This window comes from Capra hircus, chromosome 13 (genome assembly GCF_001704415.2).
Source record: "Capra hircus breed San Clemente chromosome 13, ASM170441v1, whole genome shotgun sequence".
In the NCBI taxonomy this organism is placed as follows: Eukaryota; Metazoa; Chordata; class Mammalia; order Artiodactyla; family Bovidae; genus Capra; species Capra hircus.
Window position 1 is genome coordinate 47713532 of NC_030820.1, and position 24539 is coordinate 47738070.

A 24539-nucleotide genomic window follows, 5' to 3' on the forward strand; every position below is an offset into this window, starting at 1 on the left:
TTTCAGGAAACGATTAATAATTGCTATTATTGACAGTTTCTAATACCCGTATCTTTGGCATATGGACAGCTCAAAAGAGGGAAAAGAACAGACAGCTAGTATTAAATATTTCCTCCGTACTAGGTATTTCAGTAATATTTATACCTCTCACGAAGCTCCCCACCCCCCAACGCCTCCTTCCAGAGCCGCGCACACCTTTGGTTTCGGGGGAGGACCGGAGACGACTTCTGCCCTATACCAGCCACAACTGCCGCGCCGTCGTCGGGTTTGCGCGCTCCTCCCCTCGCCTTCCCACCCACCCCGAAGCCGGTGGGCGGGCTGACAGTGGCTGCACGAAAATCCTCCCTCTCAGCCCGCGAGGCCTAACGGCGCCAGAGTGCCGCAGCCGCCGGGGGCGCTCGTAAGCCCAGCGGCGACGGTGTCGCAAAAGCGTCGCGAAGGCTTCCGTCCTTGGCGATCCGAGGCCACCTGTATAAGATAGCGTGTTAGGGTTTGAGAACCAGGATGGAGGCCGTCGATCTTCTCCAATATTGCGGGGAGTTGATGAGGAAGCGGTTCGCCAGTGCCCTAGATTGCTGAGCTCTCGCCGACTGCGTCCCCCTCGAGCGCCAGCAGGGTCATGCTGGCTTCGCGGATGGCGCGCGCCTCTTGGGGGGCCCTGCGCGTCGCCGCGTGGGCACCGGGAGCGCGGCCGGGAAAGGGGCGCGCCCGCGGGGCTCTGCTGCCGCCCGCGTCCGGCTGCCTGGGCTTCCTGGCTGAGCGCTGGTGGCTGCGCCCGGCTGCGCTCGGCTTGCGGCTGCCTGGGGCTAGCCCGCGAGCCCACTGCTCGGGCACGGAGAAGGCAGCCTCCGGGCCCGCGACCGGAGAGGACGCTGCTGTTGAGGCCCGACGTGGCCAGTGGGGCCCGACGAGCGCCTCCAACCTGGTACGTACCAAGGAGGAGACGGGAGAGGCGACGGCTCCGGCGGGTTCGGTCCCGGACACGAATAACGTGCCCTGGCTGGTCAGGTCCGATGCTTCCATTTCAGAACTTTTAAACCGTTCCCTGAAGAGAAGTTACGGGTAGGTCATTTGGTCGGGACGAGTATCAGCGGTACCAGCCTGATCCTCTTTGCGTCTCAGTGGTCAAGTTAGAATCCTCTCCTCCCCCTCTATCCTCACCTGTAGCTGGACGCTCCTCTGGATATTGCATTGGTAAAAATAGCCTTCACTTATCTTTTTAAAAGCCCATTTTAAATTTTATGAAGCGAATCCCCACTGCTTAAGGCAAGTCTGTGAGCGTCTTCAAAAATATATACAGGCCTTTGTTTGCTTGTGCAGGTTTGGTTAACTACCATTTGACCTTTGGTAACTTTAAACATTGTGTAGAATGAAAGATAACTAATTTAGATCGTTATTAAAAGATCTTTTAACCTCTAGTTATAGAAAAAGATTAAGACTTTCTGAGGTAAAGGAGGAAAATATTTGTCTGCTCACCTGTTGAAATACTGACCAAACAGAAGACATTAGAGCATGAGTGTGGGAGAGCTTTTGATGTCATGTAGCAAGACTCATGCAATTATTACATCTTCAATTGTTATGTCTTCAGTGGGCCCCTGTGCTGCTTTCATCAGTTGTACAGCATGGGTTGAGTTGGCCACATCCTGGCAGGGGTCTCAGCTCCATTAATAGCTAAAGCATGTTGGGGTTTGAATGCTGGATGCTTTGAGGTTGCCATATCCTGGCTGAAGTCCTTCCCAGAACGGCAGTAGTTGGTCGAGTATGCCACAGGTTATCTGGTTGGGTAATCTGAGATTAGCTCTCTTAATTTTAGTTTAGAAACGTTTGCAAATTGAATAATTAGAAATTAATGAGGTATTTTAACTGAAATATTTTGTGTGGAACTAAAAAGAATCCTTTTCATAGTGCCAGGAACATTCAGTCTGGTTTATTAATTCACCAAATGAAATGATGTGGTTGTTTGCAGCTGTGTCTTTAATTTTGTCCCATGGGCATCTCTGTTATGAATTTTGGCCCTCTGTATTCTGACCTTTTGCTTTGTGTTTCCCTTTTCTCAATCATGAACTGTACCCTCCCCTTCCCTCCTCAGTGAGTTGCTGTTATACTGGATCAGTGTTTGATTTATCTGTACTGCAGTATCGTCAACAGACTTATCTTTTTTTTCTGGACTCTGAACACTTGGACCTTTGAACTTGAGTTTGGAATGTTTCAAGAATGAGTCCATTTAATTAATATTGTTTACCTTCAATAAAAGGTCCTCCAGTAGAGGTTTGTAGTGCTGTTTCCCAGAAAATTTGAATTTTTCTGTAGCTTTAGTGACAGTATTCTGCTCCCTGACCCCCAAAACCCCATTATCCTTCCAGGCTGAGGTGAACATTTCTTGCCAGGTTCTGTTTATAAACACAAGCTTAGTATCTTTAAAGAATTGCCTTTTCTTACAGAATGGTTCAAGGTATTTTAAAACAGGTCTTTAGAAGTGGATGCTGTTATTTTCTAAAAGATTAAGATTCAGACAAATTGGTTACTGATTGAGAAAGAGGTTAAATAGGGTTATCTTGTGAGGAGATAGTCCCATGAGATAAAACTGGCAGTCTTGACTCAGTGGAGAAACTAACCTTTAGGAAATGACATTTTCTCTGTATTATTTCTGTACCCAGTTTTGTGCAATGTGTCTTAGTTCTTTAAAGTTGAAGTACCCTTTCGTGAAACAGATTTTGTTTTGGCAAGAAAGTAATGTTCTTTAGAGCAGCTGCCACGGTGCCCTTTTGTTGGTGCCAACTTCAGACACCTTGCCTTCCAATGAAGTTTCAAGGAATCATAAAGCTCCCATAGGGAAGCTGTGAAAGCCCTAAGCTTCTGGTTGGGGATCTTAACATTGCTGTGGCTATTTTGAACAGATTTCCCAAGGATTTCAATCACTATTCCTTGTTCCATTTTCTTCCAGCAACTCTCCAGTTTAGTGATGATGTTATGGAGTTAGGTGTTTTTAACCCCTCTTCATTCATATCTCCAAACACTGTGTATGGCATTTAGCAGTCTTTTGATGGGTATGTATAGAAGAGTGAGGAGAGGTTATTTGCAATAAATGTTTTTTAGCCAGAATGCCCATGGTCGATAATTTGGCTTTTTTCTGACACTTTCTAGACTGTTTGTCTACTTGAAGTATAAGATTTTCCTGAAGTTTCACTTCTAAAAATTTTTTATTTTGTATAAAGGGAAAGTAAGTCTTTAAAAAAAATTTTTATTGGATATAGTTGATTTGCAATGTTGAAGTTTCATTTTTAAAAGCAGTATGTTTTTAGTGTTGAATTGTAATTGTGAAGTCGTGTATTACAGTCTTGACTTATATATTTTTATACCTTCTCTCTAGTAAGAAAATCTATATATAGTCAGTACTTCAGTCTGTGTTTGGGTACATGACATACCTATAAGTTGCTGGTGTGTATTTTCCAGTGTATATAGTTATTTAAAGTATGAATTTATAGTATTTAATTTAAATTTTGTTGTCTTTATGTTTCAGTATGAAAACCCATGGACAATCCCAAATATGTTGTCAATGACGAGGATTGGCTTGGCCCCAGTTTTGGGCTATTTGATTATTGAAGAAGATTTTAATATTGCATTAGGAGTTTTTGCTTTAGCTGGGCTAACTGACTTGGTAAGTTATAAAGGCTCTCCCCTTGTTCTGCTCCCCTTCTAAATCCCAGTCTCCACTACACTGAAATAATGCAGCTTCTGTTTGCTTTTCCTTGGAAGAAAATCCTCAAAGATGCATTTCACCTAGTACTTTTGTAAAGGCTTGTCATTAGCATCTATGTGCGACTCTGTTATTCTTTGTATTATCTAAGGAAGGAAGTAAAGGTTGTAGGGAGGCATTGGAGAACTTCTTCATGAAAGAAAAAAGCCTTAGAAATTCTCAAAGGGCCAACTACCTGCTTTAGGGATATAAATAAAGGAGAGAAGCTGAGACTGTTTTTTTTCTGCTTATGTAGCAGAGAGAAATATCTGATCTGCAGCAACAGTTGGTTTTACTGATGGAGAGGGAAGTAGTGGGCCAGTTGTTGTGACCAGAGCTTGTAGAGGCCAGATCTCTGCTCAGGTTTATGCTGGCAGGAGGCCATAGGCTCCCCACAGGTTTGGTCCTTGATTCCTGCTCCATACCCCTCTGACTATCTTCCAGAAGACCCTGCCCTAGGTGGACATTAGGCATGCTTTCTTCCTTCCACTCTCCCAGTAGATGGACAGAGGAGAAGAGAATACTTTGACACCACTGTGTCAGCTTAGAGGGAGGGAAAGATTAGTTCAGGTTATTTCCCAAGTTAGAACTTGGAAAATAATTTTAATAACAGAAAGCTGCACTATGTGTTATATAGGCTTTTGTGGACCGGCCAGTCATTGTCATGTGTGATGTTATTTGTATTTAACACCCACCTGTTGCATAAAAAATTGAAATAGCTTATAAAACATGTCCTGCAAAAACAAAATTGAAGGAAGTGGGGAAATGGTAGAGGAAAAATTTTAAATCAGGACAAAAGCATGTAGAAACAGATGTTGTGTATATATATTATATATTCCTGTACAAGGCTGGTCTGAGATCCAAGTAAGCACCCAGACAAGCAATAGTAATTTGGTGCCTCTTTAAACTGATATATGTTTGAAAAGTTATGCTCAGTATTTAGTGAGAATAAAGAGAAACATTTTCTGTGAATGCAGTTTGTATAACATCTTCCTTTGTAACATCAGCTATTCCCTTTGAGATTCATGGAAACAAAAGTCCACCTGCCCAATACCATTGTTGAGTGGTATAGAATTAGCTGAAGGTTTTGCAGGATAAACAAAGGAGGGTTGTTTGCATTGTTATATGACATTTCCAAATGTGCATCAAATACAGTCTCTCAAAGTGGCTACCTCCTCTCTTTTTCGAGAATTTAGCTGCTGTTTGTCACAATTTCTCCGCATTCACACAACCTCTTCGTTTGTCCCTACTTTTATCTCTGAAGTGTGAAGGCCTCTACTTATTAAAATGGTCTCCAGGTCTGTCAAAGACCATTATACTGACAATGGAATTTTGTTTTTTTGGTAATAGACAAGATCTTTTTTGGTTACTGAATTTGCTTTTTGGTTTTTTTTGGTTTATACGTTTTCTTTAGTTGCCACATGAGATTGAAATGTTCATTAAGTGGAAGAGGCCTCATTTACACTTTTCTAAATATAGAGGACAACTGGCATGGTTTTACACTTATACTCCATGGAGGTTTTGATGCCTCTAGAATGGCCACTGGGCAGATGGTTAGACTCATGGAGAGTTTAAGCAGGGGAATGACAAAGCCTGATTTCTGTTGTGTATGGGAAGGGAATTATAGGAATGCAAGAGCTGGTTAGAGGGCATACAGTAATCTAGGGTAGTGGGTTGAGAGTATGTTTTGAAGACAGAATTAATAGGTTAATGGATTGGATATGTGGGATGAAAGAAAGGAATTAAATATGAGTGCTAGGCAGTTTCTTTTTTCTTTTCAACAAGCAGATGCACGGAGGTTTACATTTTCTATGATGGTTAACACTCAGAGTAGGACAGAGTTTGTGGGAAAAGAGTTGTTATGCCTGTTCAGATGGAGGTAACAATTGGGTATTTGAATACAATAGTTTGAAGTTGGAGGAAGTCATAGAGACAGATTTAAGAGTTATTATGTAGATGGTCAAGTCTGGATGAAATCATCTAAGCTGTGGTAAAAGAAGAGAATGGGTCAGAGAAAAGAGCAGTAAGTGGAGAAATGGAGAAGGAGCTGGTAAAGGACACTGAAAAGGAAAAACTGGTTAGAAACGAAGAAAATTGAGCAGTAAGTTGTCTTGGATATTAAGAAGGTGCTTCAGTTGCGTTGAGGATAGGTTGGTGACCTTTATGAGTACCATCTCTAGAGGATGGGGCAGTCAGAGTGAGTTGGTGAGCATATGTGAGGTAGTGATGGCAATAGATGTCACTTTGCTTCACAGGGGAATAAAGTCAAGGAAGCGTAGTTTATAAAGAAATATATACTGGGGAAATTTTTGTTATTAATTAACTAATTAATTAAATGACTGACTAAGAAGAGAGAGATTGATGATGCTTGGGAGGTGGGGGAAACTCACAGAAGGTAAGAGGACCTGGGGTCAGGGATCAGGATAATAGAGATAAATGTGCCTAGATACTGGTGGGTGGTGGGATTCAGAGGTGGGAATATGAGGGAGTGCTGACAATCTGCTTTTACTTTTTGAGGAAATATGGACATGATCATGAGCTAGAGAGAGGCTTTGGGAGGGATGGAGTCAGTTTGTGGCAAGGGCAGGCTGAAAGGAGAAGGTCAACATAGTAAGCAGGTGTAGGTTTACCAGGCAGTATTGAGTGCCCACAGGAGATTTGTGGTCATGTAAAAGTGAAACTGATCAGCTCATTTAGGTGTTTTTGGGTGTTCAGCTGTTTGGGTATCAGCTTAGAGTACATGATAGATGTATTTAAGTAGTATTGAGAGAGAGTGGAATAGGGAGTTACAGAGATTTACAAAGAAAAAGTGGTGTTGATGACCTTGGAATCCAGTGTGGGTAGAGGAGCAATGAGAGTGAGAAGATGATGGTGAAAAAATGGGAGACTGAGATCAGAAACTGAACTGGCACCTGAATCTTCCGAGGCCCTAACTCCCAGGTCTAGGCTCTTTCTGTTAGTGTTACCTCTAGTATACTTAGGAAAATAGATTTTTTTCAGTTGAGGTAGTAATAGTTGATAACTGATGTTTTTGAGGATTACGGAGTGCTGAGTGCTAAACAGATTTTAATCATGTTATGTACTGAGACATCCTACCCTTTGAGGTAGGTAGCATTATCTCTCTTTTTTTACAGGAAGGAAAGGAAAGGAAAGGAAAGGCCTAAGCCTCAGTTTCGGCTTAGGCCAAATGTTGTGCCCAGAGTTACACAGTTAATAGCTATGTTGTTTAATGAAAATAGGCAGTGCTTGGTTTCAGTCAATTTTCTTCCCATTCCTCAAGTGAGCTTGGAGATGTGGATTTTTTGAGGTAAGACTTTGAATATTTAAATATTGGCAACTAATTTATATTTTGAAAACCTCTGGGCAGTTCAAATAAAACCAACCTGCAGGCCCCTTGGCTCCCAGGAAACCAAGTATGACCTCTGCTGTAAAATATAATTTGTTTCCAAGAGTAGTGAAAATCAAATTTTAAATAGGCCAAATACAAAGGATTGAATATTTTATTCAGGTACAAGTCATGCAAATCTAGTCAGCCATGGAATTAACAGTGGCACTAGACAAAAAATATTGATGATAACAGTTAAAAATAATAACAGCTAAAACTTAGAGAATTGGATACTGTTATAGAAAAGTAGGTAGGAGTGGGAGTTAGAAGATTTTGCCGTTAAAGAGTAGCCCTTGCAAGTAAAAGCAGCTATTTTGGGTGTAGTGAAATAGCCGAGGATTTGAGAGTAGGGGGTGCCTAGTCTATGCTTTGTCAGTCATGCTTTCTTTGAGTTTTATTTGGGTTCTTTACATCTCTAAATTTGTGTCTGGGTTCATCCCTCAAAGGGGCATTGTGGAAACATTGAGAAATAGCTGAAGGCCTTGAAAAAGAAAAGTACTGTAGGAAAGTAAAATTATTTTCTAACCAATTGGTAATTTAAAAGTTAAATGTATACCAGTAAAACAGGAGATTTGGGAGTAAGAAACAGGAGAGGTTTTATCTACATTTTATGAAAGTATAGTTATTCTGGTACCTTTTAATCTTCAAGATACCTACTCTGTACCCATTATGACATTTATTAAAAAAAAAAACACTTCTATTTTCAGTTGGATGGATTTATTGCTCGAAACTGGGCCAGTCAGAAATCAGCTTTGGGAAGTGCTCTTGATCCACTTGCTGATAAAATACTTATCAGTATCTTATATATTAGCTTGACCTATGCAGATCTTATTCCAGGTAAGAGCGCCGTCATGTGTGCTTTTAAATAGTACAGGGAAGAGTGGCATTAGTCAGCTTAGGATTTCTCTTGATTGATAGACAAATAATTTTTGTTCCAAAAATATGTTTTGCAACTTTAAAGTGTTTCCCTAATTTTATTTTTTTGTTTCCCTAATTTTAAACTATTGAACTGTTTTGCTTGCCATGCTGTTTGTTTTACTTTCAAATTTATGACTTTGTATATGCTAGTAGAATCTGTTTTCTTAGTAAAATTGTTTAAAATTAAAATTGAGCACATATTTCACAGTGCCAATTTACATTATCCTGGAATCTTTTGAAACTATTATATTTTCTCAGTGTGTAGCTGAGAATTTAGTTTTCCTGAGTCATCTTATTTACTAAGTACAGTTTAATAAATGAGAGTTCTGAAGGCCTAGAGATGTCTATAAAATTTCACTTTGTTATTATTATTACTAGACACTATTAAGCAATTTCAATTATCATGTAGTTTGTACATTGTCTGAATACTCTTGTAACAAAATTTTATGATCTTTTGTATTTTGTACTGCTTTTTGGGTTGTTCATTTTCTACTTCAGCTGTGTTTCTCAGTTTTTATCCTTTGGTGTAGATTAAACTGTTTATTTCTGAGTTAGAAATAGGATTGAAAACAAAGAAACTGCCACTTGCTCCTTCAGTACCATGCTGTTACTGACATTTGATAGGAAGACGTGTAGTGGTGTTTCAGTCTAGTACATTCTTCTCAATCTAGAGATTCTTTTTCTCCTCCATCATTAGGCTTTTAAATCTGCATGACCAAATTTAAAAATGAATTAAACTACTGTTTGTGTGCTTCTTTGAAAGTCATGATTATGGTGTGTATATGGTTGGGAGTATTGAATGGGCAGGAGTATGCTATACATAATATAGATAATTTGTAGGAAAAAAGATCCTAAGGAGCATTCTGTTAACATTCATAATTAAGATTATTGTGTGGTGTGTGTATTTTCATGCTTCCCATGAAGCTTTTTTGGAGTTACTTTGTATTTTGTTGTATTGTTTTACACAAAGGTTAGCCAGGTATTTTCCTATTGAAAGTAGAAACTGTTTCTAGGTTTTGGCATTATGGATAATGTTGGTGTAATTGGTGTAGGTTGCTTTTCAAGCCCTCACTGTCACTGATTCTCATTCTGGGCGCTTCCATTCACTGTCTCCTGTGTTGGGTCTGTGTTTCCCATGGCTCCCGTGTGGAGTGCAGTCTCCAGTTGTTTCTTGTGCTCGGATGCAGCATGGCAGCAAGCTTTTAGAGGCATACAGTGGCTTTATTCTGCAGATGTCTAAAATGTCTTTATTCTACTCTCCATACTTGATTGAAATTCAAAAGGGGTATAATTTTCAGTTGCAGATTGTTTTCACTCAGAATTTTGAAGACCTTGTTCTATAGGTTTCCAGATTTCATCTTGCTGTTGAGGAGTCTCATGCCATTCTGATACCTTTTCCTTTATATGTAATTATGTTTTGAATTAGAAACTTTTAAGATTCTTTTTTTAACATTATTCTTAGTTGATGGTTTGAAAAAATTCTCTCAGATTAATTTTCTAACTGCTTCTTTGGACACTCAATTATCCATCCCAGCGCTTTTTATTAAAAAACCATTTACATATATACATGAATCATTTTCTGGGTTGTCTAGTTTATTCCCCATTGATTTGTCTATCTTTGTTTCAGGACTGTCCCTAATTACTACTACTTTGCTAAAAGTCTTCATATATGATAGAACAAGTTTTTCCATCTTGATATTCTTACCTCTTGGCATTTTGATTTAGAATCAGCTTTCAAGTTTCCCAGAAAAAACTTGTTGGGATTTTATTGGGATACATTGAATTTACAGATTTATTTAGAAGAATTGATGTTTTTATAATACTGTCTTCCAGTCCACAAACGTGTTGTATATACTCTATTTAGGTTTATTAATATGTCAAAATGTTAGTTATTTCTTGAGAAGTAATCAGTAATTATTAGATTTATTCCTAGGTCACTGATAATTCTTGATTCTTTTATAAATGTAGCTCTGTTAATATTTCATTTTGTCATAGCTGCTTATTTATAAGATCCATTTCTAATGTTAATTTTTGTGTCTAGCAAAAGCTGAACTCTTATTCTGATAATATAAATGTATATTCTCTTGGAGTTTCTGCATCCTCAATTATGTATTGTCTATAATTGATGACAGTGTATTTCTTCATCAGCACTTTTATCTTTTTAAAATTTTGCCTCACTATAGTACACACTTTAGTGTTGACTAAGAGTGGTATCTATGTCTCAGAAGGAAAGATTTCAATATTTCAGTATTAAATATGACATTTCCTGTAGAGTTTTGTAGAACCCCTTTGTAAGGGTAAAGTTCACTTCTACAGGGAGTTTGCTCAGAAGTTATTTTTATGTTGGATATTGAATTTTATGAAATTTCTTTTTCTTCATGTATTATGGTAGTTATATTTTTTCCCTTTTAGCTTAATGTATAGTGAATTACATTATTGATTTTCTAAATTAAATCAACCTGATGACATTCCTGTTATAAATCCAACTTGATCATGATATATTTTGAAGATATTGCTGTATTTGGTTTACTACTAATATTTTGTCAGTTCATATCTAGATTCATAAAATTGGCTTAAAATTCTTTCCTAAAAATGCCCTTGTTAGGTTTTAATATCAAGTTTTGTACTAATCTCATAAAATGAATTTTAGGGAGTGTACTTCCTCCCCGACCCCCCATTCTTGGGAAATGTTTGTGTGAGATTTCAGTTATTCCTTTGAATGTTGGTAGAACTTGTTGAAGCCATTGATTCCTGGAGTTTTCTTGGGGAAAACATTTTAAAATAATTGATTCACTTTTAAAAATATATATATATGTTCAGTTTTTTCTGGTTCATCTTTTGTTTGTTTTGTTAGTTACGATGTTTTTCTAGGAACTTGATTCATTTCAGTGACATTTAAAAAAATTACCATAAGCTATTTATAAGTTAAAGTTATCCACATTAACTTTTTGATGTCTGTAGGGTATGTAGTGTCCCCCCTTTCATTCTAATTTTTAGTTATTTGCCCTATTTTTCTTTGACTTGTCTTGCCAGAGATTTGTCAGTTTTGTGAATCTTTACAAAGAACCAACTTTGAGCTTTGTCAAATTTCTCTGATTTATTTCTGTGTCATCCTTTGGCTTTTCTCCGATGTTCTTTTCTAAATCCTTTAGATCAGTCCCCTCTTGTAGAGATATAATGGGAACCATAGATTTAATTAAAATTTTTTTAGTAGTTATAGTCATAGTGAAGGGAAACAGGTGAAATGTGTGTGTGTGTGTGTGTGTGAGATTGTTCTGCTGCAGTGGAGACAGCATGTTCTGAGCATGCATTGCTGCCTGTGCTACCCCCTCCCCTTAATAACATTTCATTCAATCCACTAGATCAAAAATAGTCATTTCTTTGTATAAACGATAATCATTTATGAGATTTTTTTTTTTTGATATCCTGTCTTCAAAAGCCAGCGTGCGGTTTGTACTTACAGCATCTCAGTTCAGACTAGCCACATTTCAAGTGCTTTATATATGTACCTGGTGGCTATTGTATTGAACAGTGCAGCTGTAGATGAATGTTTAACTCATTCCGTTTTTTGACCATGCTGTGTGGCTGGTGGGATCTTTGTTCCCTGCTTAGGAATCGAAACTGTGCCCCCTAAGTGGAATCGTGGAGTGCTAACCACTGGACTACCAGGGAATTCTCTCAGCTTTACTTTTTTAATGTTTGCATTTAAGGCATTTTGCATTTTCCTTTTCACTGTTTCTCATACGTTGATATTTGTGTTCTTATCATTATCTGAATTCAGAGTAATCTGTTTCTATTATGATTTTTCTTTGGCCTGTGGATAATAAAAATTTATTTCTCAATTTGTGGGATTTTCTAACAATTTTTGTTGTTACTGATTTTGGGCATAATTACCTGTATTCGAAGAACATGCTCTGTGATTTTCAGCCCCTCAGTCCAGTATACAGTCAAATTTTATAAACAAAATTTTTAGGCATTTTTTGAGTGAATGTATATTCTGTGATCATTGGGTATGATGGTCTGTGTGTGTCCATTTCATCAAATTTTTAGTCCTAATAAATTACTTTTATTTACTTTTATTTCTTTTTTTTCTATTTCTTTTTTTTATTTTACTTTTATTTCTTTACTGACTTATTTTTTACATTTAGTCTGCTTTTCTGTCAGTTACTGAGAGAGTGAAGTTTCCTGCTGTGTCTAGTTTTCCATTAGTTTTTCTTTTGAGCTCTGATTTTTGCTTTGTGTCTCTTGAAGTTATGCTGTTAAGTACATATAAAGTAAAATTGTTATGTCTTCTTGGTGAATTGAATATTTTATTTTGAAGTGACCTTCTGTATCTTTAGAAATGATTTTTGCTTTTGTCTGTTTTTAATGAATATTACCTTAGCTACACTAGCTTATCTCTGGTTTGCATGATAAATAAATCTTTCACTTTCAACTTGTCTACGTCTATTTTAGGTATTGGTTGTAAATAACATACAATAGGTTTTTAATATAGCCAGTCTAAAAATATTTTCTCTCTCAACTGGAAAACTTAATCCATTTACTATGATTACTGCTATTTGTGTAGCAGTCTTCCATTTTACTCTGTGTTTTATTTGACCCATATGTTCGGTCCTACTTTTGTCTATATACAGTTTGAATATTTGTTTGGCTGTGTCACGTTAGTTGCGTCATGCGGGATCTTAGGTTGTGGCACGTGGACTCTCTAGTTGCTTATGGGCTTAGTTGCTCCATGGTGTGTGGGATCTTACTTTCCCCACAAGAATACCATGCAATTGTCTACTCATTTCTGTTGTTGGTAATAAGAAATCAACTGTTAACTCATTTCATTTTCCAAGGTACTTTTTTACTGTGGCTGCTTTTAAGATTTCTTCTTTCTCTTTGGTTTTTCATAGTTTCAAAGTATTTGGTGTGATTTTTCTTTTTTATTTATCCTGCTTGTGATTTGTTGGGCTTTTTAATGTATAGATTGATATCTTTAATCAGGTATAAAAAATTCTGAGGCCCAGTCTTCAGGTATTGTTGCCTGTTTTTCTCCTTTTGGGACTGCAGTGTATCTGTGTTAGATCTCACTGTATTCTTTAAGTGTCTGAGCCTCTTTTCTGCATGTTACCTACTCATTTTATTTTTCTAAACTCCATTCTAGGTGATGACTAATGAAGCTGAAGCACACTCTTTCATTGCACTGCTTCTCTTGTCAGCTGAGCCAAATTCATTTAACTCTTCTATTGTATTTTTTTGTTATAGACTTTCTATTTTATTCTTCTTTAAACTTAGCAAATCAGCTTTTATAATTTCCAGTTTCCTGCTGAAATTTTCATGTATATCCCTTTAATTTTTATATATAGCCCTCTGAACGTAGAAAGCTTTAGTTTTATAATATCTTTTGAGGGTCTCTTTCATGTGTCTGTTTCTATTGATTTTTACTCATGGTATCTTACGTCTTTGGTATTTTTAAACTGTTAGACACTGTATTAATATTTTAAAATAATTTGGAGAAATATTTTGATGTATAGGATGATGGCATCACTCTCTGGAAGAGATTTTTTGTTCAGTTCTGCCAGGTGTCTAGGAATGCTGATAGTCTGGGACTACCTAGATGGCCAGATAAAACATTCTTTTAAGGTTTAGTTTACTTAGGGCCAACTCCTCTCTCAACCCTGTGGGAATATTTGTTCAGATCCTAGCTTAAAGCTAGGAAGTGGTTTGTCACTGCCCAACCTGAGGACTCCGGCTTTGACTATGGTTCCGCCGTCACATAAAGCTGCCAAAACCCCTTTGTTTTATTTGGTTTTGTTGCTTACTTCTCTAGGGTCACAGACAGTGGCTCTGAGTGCCTAGGCTTATTTTCTCAAGTTCTCATTGTGATACTTTCTTAGCATCCTATAAGCTTTTCACTTTCAAGGTTTTTTTAAAAATGGTCTTTAATTGTGTTAGCAGGAGAATTACTACCTACTCAGATATTAACAGAAGCTGAACCTAAGGATCTTTTTTTTTAACCTTGTTGGCCTGAGAGTTTACAATAGTCTATGTTCTAGAGTCTGTCTTCCATTGTGCTGGGTAATGAGAAGGCCCCTTCTGTCTGAAAGCTTATCCTTAAGTTCTAAACATTTCTCTAGATTCTCTTCTTATTGGAAACTTTTATTCTCTTTCTGGGAGATTTCTTCAACTTTGTCATTTATCCCTTTATTGACATTTTTATTGATGTCACTTTTAATTTCCAAGAGCTCTTGTTCTATGTGTTCTTTTTTTTAAAAAAAAAAAAAGTCCTTTTCTTACATCATAGGTGAATATCATCATTTCAGGATATCTTCTGTTTATGTGTGTGGATATGTGTGTGTACTCTTTCTTTTTACCTGTTTGTTTTAGTCTCTCTTTTATGATGGAGGCTTTGTTAAAATGCCTAGTGATCCTTGGCTACTCACTTCGTAAAATGTTAACTGGGTGCTCTCTGAGCATTGGTGGAATTCATAGAGTGGTATCATTGCCTCTAGGGTGAACAGACATGGAGGGACCAGACATGGCCCTGAATTTTCAGTACTTGTAAGTCTGTTCTGTAGATAGGAGCTCTGTATCTGCTCCTTAGAGATTGTGGAGGTCCTGATTTAGAGGTTAGCATGTAGAACAAATGTTGGCAGACTTTTTCAATCAAGGCCAGATAGTGAATAAATATTTCCAATTTTGTGGGTCATGTGGTCTTTGTTGCAACTACTCAAGTCTGCTATTGTAGTGTGAAAACAGCATAGAAAATACATAAACAAATGAGTGTGGCTATGTGTTAAATTTTCAGTGCAACAGTATATGCTATTGATAATGATCACTTTGTGTGTAAAAGTGACTTGATTTTATTATTTCCCCCTTAACACTAATAAAATTTGCCCATGATGTACTTCCTTGTTGCAGAAACTGTATTTCAGACAGAATTAGCAAATAGAGAAGAAAATCTTGGAGCATTCCCTGACACATTTTACACCTCCACTAACACGCTGTCGTACTCTAATAGACAAAAGAAAAGCTGCTTTAGCCCTGGAAGAAAATGGAAGGGAAGACTGAGAAAGAAGGCAAGAACAGTTAGGAGATTCAAAAACCAGGGAACTGGACAAAGTTCCCTTCGAATGAAAGATAAGAGCCTGTACGTACAGTATACAGGCTGTCAGTTGGCAGAGGCCTTGCAGCCCCGGTCTCAGTCTGGCTGTATTGAGAACCCCCAGGGAGTTTTCATCTATGCTTTTACAAAACTTCTTTGAGGTGATTCTGTGATGAGTAGTTAGTTTGGGGAACACTTGATTTTTTAAACAGTGCTTTCCTCTATCAAACAGATTGACAGATGGTGAACTGAGTCCAGAGATGGATTTTGCAGTACCACTGACTAACTGGTGACCTTGGCCAGGATATATAATCTGCCTGAGGCTTGTTTTCCTATTGGTAAAATGGAGATAATGATGGTTCACATTTCATGGAGATGATATGTAGATTAAATGACATAATATGTATATAATGCTTAAATTGTGCCAGATGCTCAATAAATGGTAATTTTGGTAGTTAAGAAAACTAGAACCCACTGCTTTGCAGTATATTGAATCACCTCATCTGTTCTTCGGTAGAAACCTCTTATATTCTTTTCCACTTGTGATGATGAACTGCAATAACAGATGTTTATTTTCCTGTAATGTTGTGTTTACTATATATAATTTGTATGAGTTTGCTGCATTTTAAACTCTGATTGTTATTTGATTTTGCAGCTGATTATTGCTATATAGAAAAGTTGGGTTTACAGGCACAAAAACCCTGCTAAAAATCATGACTGGATTGTTTTGTTATTTGGTTCATACAGTGGAGTCTTTTTTATGCTTTAAATGCCGTGATTTGAGTGGATAAGCATTTTCTCTTTGGAATCATCTTGTCATGAAGTACTACACCATAGATCAACATTTATATGTATATAACAGCCACAACCAGCAGAGATTTAAGTTTTAAATTTGTAATTAATTAGTGAGATTGTTCTTAAGTTGCTGAACCAATAGAATGTCAAAATTGGAGCAGACCATAAGGATAGCCTTAAAGGTAATTCAAGAAGAGCTGTTTGAAGGTATTATGGAAGGGCTATGCATGATCCTTTTATTTTAGTAACTGAAACAATTTGAACTGAGTGTTAGCCTCAATATTTTTTCCTTTAAAAAATATTTCTTTTTAATAAAATGTGATTTATAGTCATGGTTAAAACTTCCTTTGATGTGGAAGGATGTTAAGTGAAACAAGACCTCTGCCCTCCCATTCTTACTGAACAAGGGAGCAGGAGGAGTTCCTTGGGTGTCCATTTAAAATGTCCTTCTTCTGGCTCTGGGGCTATCCTGTAGGATCTTAGGAATAATGAGAAAACTATCAACAAGTTGAGTTCATGTTTAGTTAGAATTCATTGACTGAATGAGCAGAAGAAAAAATGGAAATTGCTTGGATAGGAACTGGCCAGGCAAAATTGAAGATATTGTTTCTCCACAAGTGTACATATAGCAAAATTTGCTGTTCATAAAATAATCTAGACTACAGAAGCAAACAGTCAGTTCTTGAAAGTCAGAATGGCTTGAGTCCTGACATCTTTTCCAACCTATTTACAGTCTCATTCCATGTAATTATAGTGAGGTTATCTTTTTCCAAACTTATAAAGCCGAGAAGTAACAAGAAAATGGTGGTGGCCGAGTAGAGCTGACACTGATAATTACAACTTAAAAACATAATCTGTCTTTCACCTTGTTCTGAAGGCAGGTAAAAGAATATAGAAATTACTGGTTCATGGTAAGGACCCTAGACAGGCATCAATATATGTTTATTATAAAATTTTTACTTAGGTGAAACACCAGTTTATGGTAAGGCTTTATGTTATGTGTAATGTCTAAATAATTTTCAGAATTCCAATCAAAATTATCTTATATTTGATTTTCAGTTCCACTTACTTATATGATAATTTCAAGAGATGTAATGTTGATTGCTGCTGTGTTTTATGTCAGGTATCGAACTCTTCCAACACCGGTGAGTTTGTTTCAAAAAAATGTTTTTTAGTAGTATTTGTATCTTAAGGCAGAAGGAAAAAAAACACTATTGTGTACTGATTTTCATGAGAATTTTATGGGATTTTATGGGAATAATTTATGACAATTATGTATTTAATCCATTTACTAGGAATTTAAAGAAAACAGACTATCATCTTGCTTTTGAATCACCGTTATAGTAGCTGTTCAGTGAACATGTGACTTAATACATTTTTTTAAAGCATGTTTTTATTTTAAGTCAAAATCGTTTTAGTTGATAGCCCATAAAACTCAGGCCAACTAGTCCTGTCCCTAGCAGCAAACTCTGTTAGGAATGTTTTTTGGTTTTTTGTTTTTTAATATTTATTTGGTTGTGCTGCCTCTTAGTTGTGGTATGCAGGGTCTTCAATCTTCATTGCAGCTTGTAGGCTCTGTTAGTTGTGGCATGTGGGATCTAGTTCCCTGACCAGGGATTGAACCCCAATCCCTTCCGTTGGGAACTCAGAGTCTCAGCCACTGGACCACCAGGGAAGTCCCTTCTTAAGAGTGTTTTGTGTGACTAAGCACCCTTTCCTGTGTAACTTAGCTTCTACTATGGATTCTCTAGAACTGGTTTTTAAAAATTACAGTTTTATAAGCAAAGGATAATTTGTTTGCACTTTTGTTCATTGGCTTTACAAATATTTGAGCAGATAAGCATAACTTAGCTAATAATCACTACATGAGCATAACAGCCTCATCTTTTGATTCCCAGTCCAGTGGAAATGTCAACATTTTATTCATTTTGATTTTTTAGCCTATAAAGGAAAAACAGTGATGAGGGAGATTTGTTTAGTAAAAAGATGTCGTCAGCCAGACCTTGTGATAGATCTAGCATATAGCCAGGCATGTGGTATACACTCAGTAACTGTTACATATATTAATAATAGCAAACTATTTATTTTAAACTTAATAAATTGAATAAAGTTTATCCTTTTTTTTTGTCCTCTGCCAGCGAACACTTTCTAAATATTTCAATCCTTGTTATGCCACTGCTAGGTTAAAACCAACCTTCATCAGTAAGGTAAGAGACACACAACATCCTTTTAAGTTATTATTCCCTTGTGGATTATTATAATGAGTATAAACCTCAGTCTGGAGCAGCTGAAAATAAGATAGATTTTAATGCACCGACCATAGTGGATAGAGTGGAGTCATCAACCCAGTTCTTTTGTCCTCCAGGCTCTCTGGAGCTCTAGTATACATGTATGTTTTGTGATAGTAGTCTGGTGGTCTAAGAATTTAAGTCTCTGAATGAAGTATTAGGGCCATCACATAGGGGAGGTGGAGAAAGTAGAAGTATAATTGCATATTGATTGAGACACGAAGAGAGTATGAAGATTTCTTTCTGCTTTCATTATCCACCCCTCCCTGTAGTGGAAACACCATATAATAAGGTCTCTTTCAGGTGCAATATCCATGCAATTACATGGAAGGAGATAGGAGAAAGTTTTATTCACTAATAAACAACTCCTGCTCTTAGTTATCTATCTGTTGTCCTGAGCCCTTTTCAGGACAATAACTGCATGCTAGTCTTTGCACACAGAGAGGACACTGTTAATGCCTATTGAGGCACTTAAGTTTGCTGTAATTATTTTGCTCCATCCCTGTGATAGAGGTTTAACAGGTTAGGAATGCCAGTCATCTTTGGGACAAAAGGATGATTACTGTTAAACCAGAGACTCCCTGGGGTTAATTTTTACCTACAAATATGGATTGGTTGGTTGGTTATTTGTTTATTTACCTATTTATTTATTTCTGTGACTTTTATATGTATCAAGTATAGCAATTGAAGTATAGCACCATATGGAAAGTGGCTTAAAGAGGTGCTAGGAACAAATGCCTCAACTCCTTGGTCTTACAAGAAGTTCTTCAGACAATTTTTATTACTTCTTTTTAAAAATGGAGTGGAATCCTTGTAATCTGGCTGCAGAATGGATGAGAGAACATTGGTGCTTCCTTCAACATATCACCTACTTTCCCAGAATGTATATCTATAGATGAGTAGAGAAAATCTCCAGTGGTTTTGTCGTCTTCCTTTTCTCCACCATACTGTCTTTTAGGGTAGGGAAACCTACTCATTTCCTCCTGAGAGCCTCTCTCATGGAGATGAATGCATTTCAACTTTCTAACTTGCATATCTAACCTAATGCTAGTGAAAGGAGCATTAAATGAAGTGCCAGGAAATCTGGGTTCTCAGTTTGGATCTGTAACCTGCTAGACTGTAGGCAAGTCACTTAACTCATGACCTTTTCACCTGTGAAGAGTAGCCTCACTATTTCCATATTCTCAGGTCTATTTTAATGGGTAAATGAGAAAAAGGCAAAGAACTGTACGATGTTACTGAATTGCTATGAAAATTCAAGATAATGGTGTTTTCTGATAGTTGCCCTTCCCCACCTTTTGCAAAGGGCAGCTGTGCAGACAGATGAGCCAGTTAGTAAAGTTCAGCCTTTTGTGTGAATGCCAGCTTTTTTGGCAGAGATATTACAACATCAGGCATGCTGAGAGTCTGTTGTGTTATACTGTGATGGGTTATGCCTTTCTCTCATGAGCATGAAACATGGCTGGGTTTGCACTGTTCATTTGTGACTTCTTTTTTTAAAGGTAAACACAGCAGTCCAGTTAATCTTGGTGGCGGCTTCTTTGGCAGCTCCAGTTTTCAATTATGCTGACAGCATTTACCTTCAGATCCTGTGGTAAGCTTAACTTAGAATTATTCTCTGAGGACATCAACAAAATGGCTTATTGTGACAATCCTAGAATTACTTTGTCCTTAATCATGTTTGTTAAACACAGGGTAAAGCTGTAGGGGCTATATTTTTTGATTGATACCATTTTTAAGAAGCTTACTATCAATTATAGGATGTAGAAGTTATAGGGGTTTCATGCAAGTTATAAGGGATGAGAGATATTATGTTGGGGTTTTGGAGGAGAGAAAAATGTTCCAAGTAGGAAGAGGAGGAAAAGCTGCAGGGAGGAGTGGCATTTGAGCCATGAAGTCTAGTTGGAGAGAGACTGAGGGGAAGCCTTTCTGGTGAAGGACAGACTCTGGCAAAACTCAGATGTATAGGAGAGTGGGTAAAAGGAAGTGCACCCAGCCTGATGAAGGGGGCAGAGTGGGGAAGAAACGTGGAGAAAGGAGTTTGAATTTTATTTTGTTAAGATTATGTGTAGCTTTGAAAATGTGTCAGATTCATACTTTGAGTCCATGTACATCACACCGATACTAAAGCTCTATATTTTAACTATATTTCTAACTTGATAATTAAAGCATTGCTTGATGCAGTCTGAGCCAGAAAATGGTTAACTAAAGTCAGCTAAGCTAAGAAGCTTTAAAAATGATACACATGCTGAACATTTTATTTGCTAAAATATAAATTGTATACTCATTCGGCCTATATCTTCTGGTATAAGCTGAACTCATTTTCTTTGATTTTAGGCTCATCAGTAGGATATTTTTTCTTTCTTGCAAAAAACTGCATCCATAACACAAACTCTGATTTTCATTTTCTTTTCTTTTAAAATGATATAAGAATGTAAGACATTTATGAAGCAGAGTATAGAAACTTTGTAGATTTTTATTGTTTTCTCCAGTATTTTAGCAATTATATTGTCTACTTGTTGTTTAGACACTAAGTTGCATTGAACTCCTTTGCCACCCTGAGGACTATAGTAGTCTGCTAGGTTCCTTCTGTCCATGGGATTTCCCAGGCAAGAGTACTAGAGTGGGTTGCCATTTCCTTCGCCAGGGGATCTTCCCAACCCAGGGTCAAACCTGTGCTCCTGCATTGGTAGGCAGGTACACTGAGCCAGCAGGGAAGCCCATATTGTCTACTTACTTCAGCAGTAGTGTTTAGCAGATTGCCTTGCCTTTCCAAGGCTTCTAGCTTAATTCTCAGAAACAGCAACTCGTCCTACATGTATATTTCATTAAATTTATGTGTGAATTTAGGATATTAAACTGGCATAAACAAGTTTGGGGTCAAACAAAAATGGTCTTGATGAACCTGCACCTCACCTGGCAGAAGCAGAAGCTCATGTGTGCATAAAAACGAACCTATTAGCTGCATACAGTCAGCGAGCCCTGAGCATCACATGTCATTTCAAAGAGAATATGATTAATTTCTATTAATTTTAAGTAAAGAAAGCTGAATTGTATTTAAAATGACTCAGATTATTAGAATTCCCCAAGTCTGCAAGAAATAGCTTCTAATACTAATACTCTAAGCAGCATGGAACAGTGGGAGAAGCACAAAGGCTCTAGAGTTGGAACCAGGCCAGACTCATAGTTCTGTGGCCCTGAGCAAGCTCTCTGGGGCAGTGTTTCCTCTGTAAGGTGAGGCTGTGAAAATAAAACTACCTGTCATACAAAAATGTCTGGGTAAAAATGACAATTGCTGTTATTTTTTTTTCAGATTCGTTAACTAGATTAATTTTGTTTGACATTATTGATTCAAATGAAGTCTTAAGAAAAAGCGATATATTTAGATTCTTGTTAAAAAAAATTATACTAACAGCCTTTTTTACTTTTAAACAACTCTTTTAAATGTATTCTTTAGTATATATTATGTGTATTCTTTATGTATATTTATAGTTACCATTTACACTAAATTTTCTTTTCTTCCATAAAAGGTGTTTTACAGCTTTTACCACAGCTGCATCAGCTTACAGTTATTATCATTATGGCCGGAAAACTGTCCAGGTGATAAAAGGCAGATGAAAAGTCATCCATTATCGTTAACAAGGAAGCAGTACACATCAACAATGGCAGGGCCAGTGGAAGTCTACAGGAGTTCCCTCATTTTCGTGTTCAGCTTGAAGGAGGACTTGTCAGAACAAACCATGTCATCAAAATTTTAAGTAATGTGCATTGACAATAAGCTTGATCATGGGCATATACAGAATTTCCAACATATTTTTAAATACAAATAAAACTATAATTTAGGATTTTTTTATCTTAGGTTTCTTGATTAATTTATAAGTAGCAATTCTAATTATTTTCAGTCTTTTTTTTTAAGCCATTTAAAAAAATACATTGAAAAAGCCAGCTGAGAGCATGGAAACTGAAGAGTTGTCACTTTAATAAATTTAGATTGCTCACAAAGCACTAGGGAGTGTCCTGGGGTTAAATATAAAATCCTGTATAACTTAGCTGCACAGTTGTATGTTTGACTTTTAGATCTGTGTGTGTATTAACAGTACATGTCATTAATATTTGATTATCTAGGATAATGACTATAAAGGTAGCTTAGTTTTGGATAAAGTAAACTTGTAAAGAGATTTAAAATGTAGTCAATTTTGAAATCAATAAGATCAAAATGGAAGCTATTGAAGTTTCCATTCAGAAGTCTTCCAACCTCTCAGGTGCCTTGCATCAGGATAATAAGTGACAAAGGTAGTTGGAAAATGCAAACCTGTCCGTTACCCTAGCCATTCAGGAGGCAGTGAGTTATATCGTACCTTCCCACTATATCTCTAACATATGTTTGTATGATACTGGGACCTGTACTTGTATGTTATGTAAATAATATGAAACTGTATATTTTTCAAAGTTTTTTTCTTTTTTTAAACTTGAGGAATGTTCTTTTGTTAAGATGTTAAAGGAATAAAAGAGCTGGGAAAAAAATGACCCTCAACTTGGGTTGTTTGTATAGCATCCTATGGTCATCTGCTGTTGTGGAAGTTTTATGATTCATAGAGTCCATTTAGCTGTGTCACTTGCACTTACATTGTAAAAATAATTGATTTAGGATCATCTGATTTAAAAGTCCTTTTCTTACTACACTGTCATGTTTAAGAGAATGGAAGGTACAAGGAGAGGAAGACATGTGGCTAGTGCTGGCTGCTTCCTCTTCAGAGTGGAGGCCTGTTGTGGCTCATTGTCCCAGGTACTAACCCAAGTGTAATATAGCCTCATACTGTGAGGTTATCTAAATGTAGCCTGTTAAGCTGTGTTAAAAATTATAAGGAGTTATAAGCCAAATCCATGCCTCTCAGTTGTGGCAACCTTGGATCAGTGTGTTCTTTGTTGCCTGCTGGGCCTGGCTTCCTTGTTCCCAGATTAGCTGCTGAGTCACCCCTGGCTTGAAAAGTACGGAAGCCTGCAGCCAGGGACACTGCTATGGACTCCAGTGGAAGTGGGTGAGAGAAGGGCTGTGTGAGGCTAGTCATTCTCCCCTTCTGGAACCTCCTTTAATGTCTCATAATGGCCTGGGTGGCAGTGAGAAGTGGAAGTCAGATTGCTGGACCACCCAAGAGGCACATTGAACATGTCTCAGAACTAGCAAAATATAAGCACGTGAAAATGTTTTTAAAAGGGAGAACTTGAAATAAAGTAGGGGGGAAATTAAAATTTTGTTTTTTGTTATGCTCACTTGTGGTCTAGCATTGGTACTATTTGGAGTGACTTATAGTTGGATCCGTAGTCTCTTTAGTAGTCAAGTCTTAATCTCATTCTTGTTAATATACTCCCCCGCCCCCCACAACCTGTAGGTTTTTGGGTACTGAATTGCTCTAAAACAAATTCTGCTGGTTTATAAAACATTGGAATTGTATTAGGTATATTTGAGTCATGCATACAGACTCCAAGCATGACATTCATTTTGGTGCCTCTACCTAACAGATTCAGTCTTGGTATTAAACTTTAAAAGGCACTGGGATAATTTAATCACATGCCTGAGGGCTTTTATATCAGTCACATTTTGGGCTTTTGCCTTGCAGCTTTAAATTTGGAGCTGGTAGATCTTTTAAATCAATCCATTTTTCTTGGATACATATGTGATAAAACTAGGGACCCACCTTAGAATTTTGGGAAGCTTTTTTAAAACTTCAAACATCTAGAAATATGTAGTACAATTCCATTTTCTAGATCAAACTTGGATATGCTTAGTTTCTGCAGCATGGTTTCTGTGCTGTAGCATGTTGTAGAAACAAAAGATACCATAAGAATCAAATTTAATGTTTTTTTTCTTAGAAGTAAATTCTGTTTGGGGTTGAACTGTGCCTCAGAAAGATATTTTTCAGATTCTAACCCCCAGTACCTATGAAAGTGACTTTATTTGGGTATAGGGATAGGGTCTTTGCATACGTAATCAAAATTAGGATGGTCATACTGGATTTGGGTGGGCCTTAAGCCAATACCTGGTGTTCTTACAAGAAGAGGGAAATTTGACTTCTGGGTACATATCCAAAGGAAATAAGATCATTATCTCAAGATATCTTCACTCCCCATGTTCATTGTAGTGTTATTTACAGTAATCAAGACATGGAAATAACCTAAATGTCAATGGATGAGTAGATAAAGAAAAAATATATATATGATAGAATATTATTCAACCATAAAAAGAGGGAAGTGCTGCAATTTGGAACAAAATGGATGGATCCTGAGGGCATTATACTAACTGAAATAAGACAAAGACAAATTCATCATGAT

At 37.1% G+C, this 24539-nt stretch overlaps 1 protein-coding gene across 2 annotated transcripts; it reads left to right on the forward strand.

Moving 5' to 3' along the window:
* On the forward strand, window positions 437–22743 carry CRLS1 (cardiolipin synthase 1). 2 transcript variants are annotated; one of them, XM_018057374.1, is made up of 7 exons: window positions 437–925; window positions 3521–3658; window positions 7829–7958; window positions 16981–17066; window positions 18060–18128; window positions 19712–19803; window positions 21740–22743. In XM_018057374.1, exons 1-7 carry the CDS (start codon window positions 620–622, stop codon window positions 21825–21827), a joined length of 909 nt encoding a protein of 302 aa, XP_017912863.1. In that variant the 5' UTR covers window positions 437–619; the 3' UTR covers window positions 21828–22743. The 2 variants fall into 2 exon arrangements, 1 of the variants encoding a protein (XP_017912863.1); XR_001919021.1 differs by lacking the exon at window positions 7829–7958.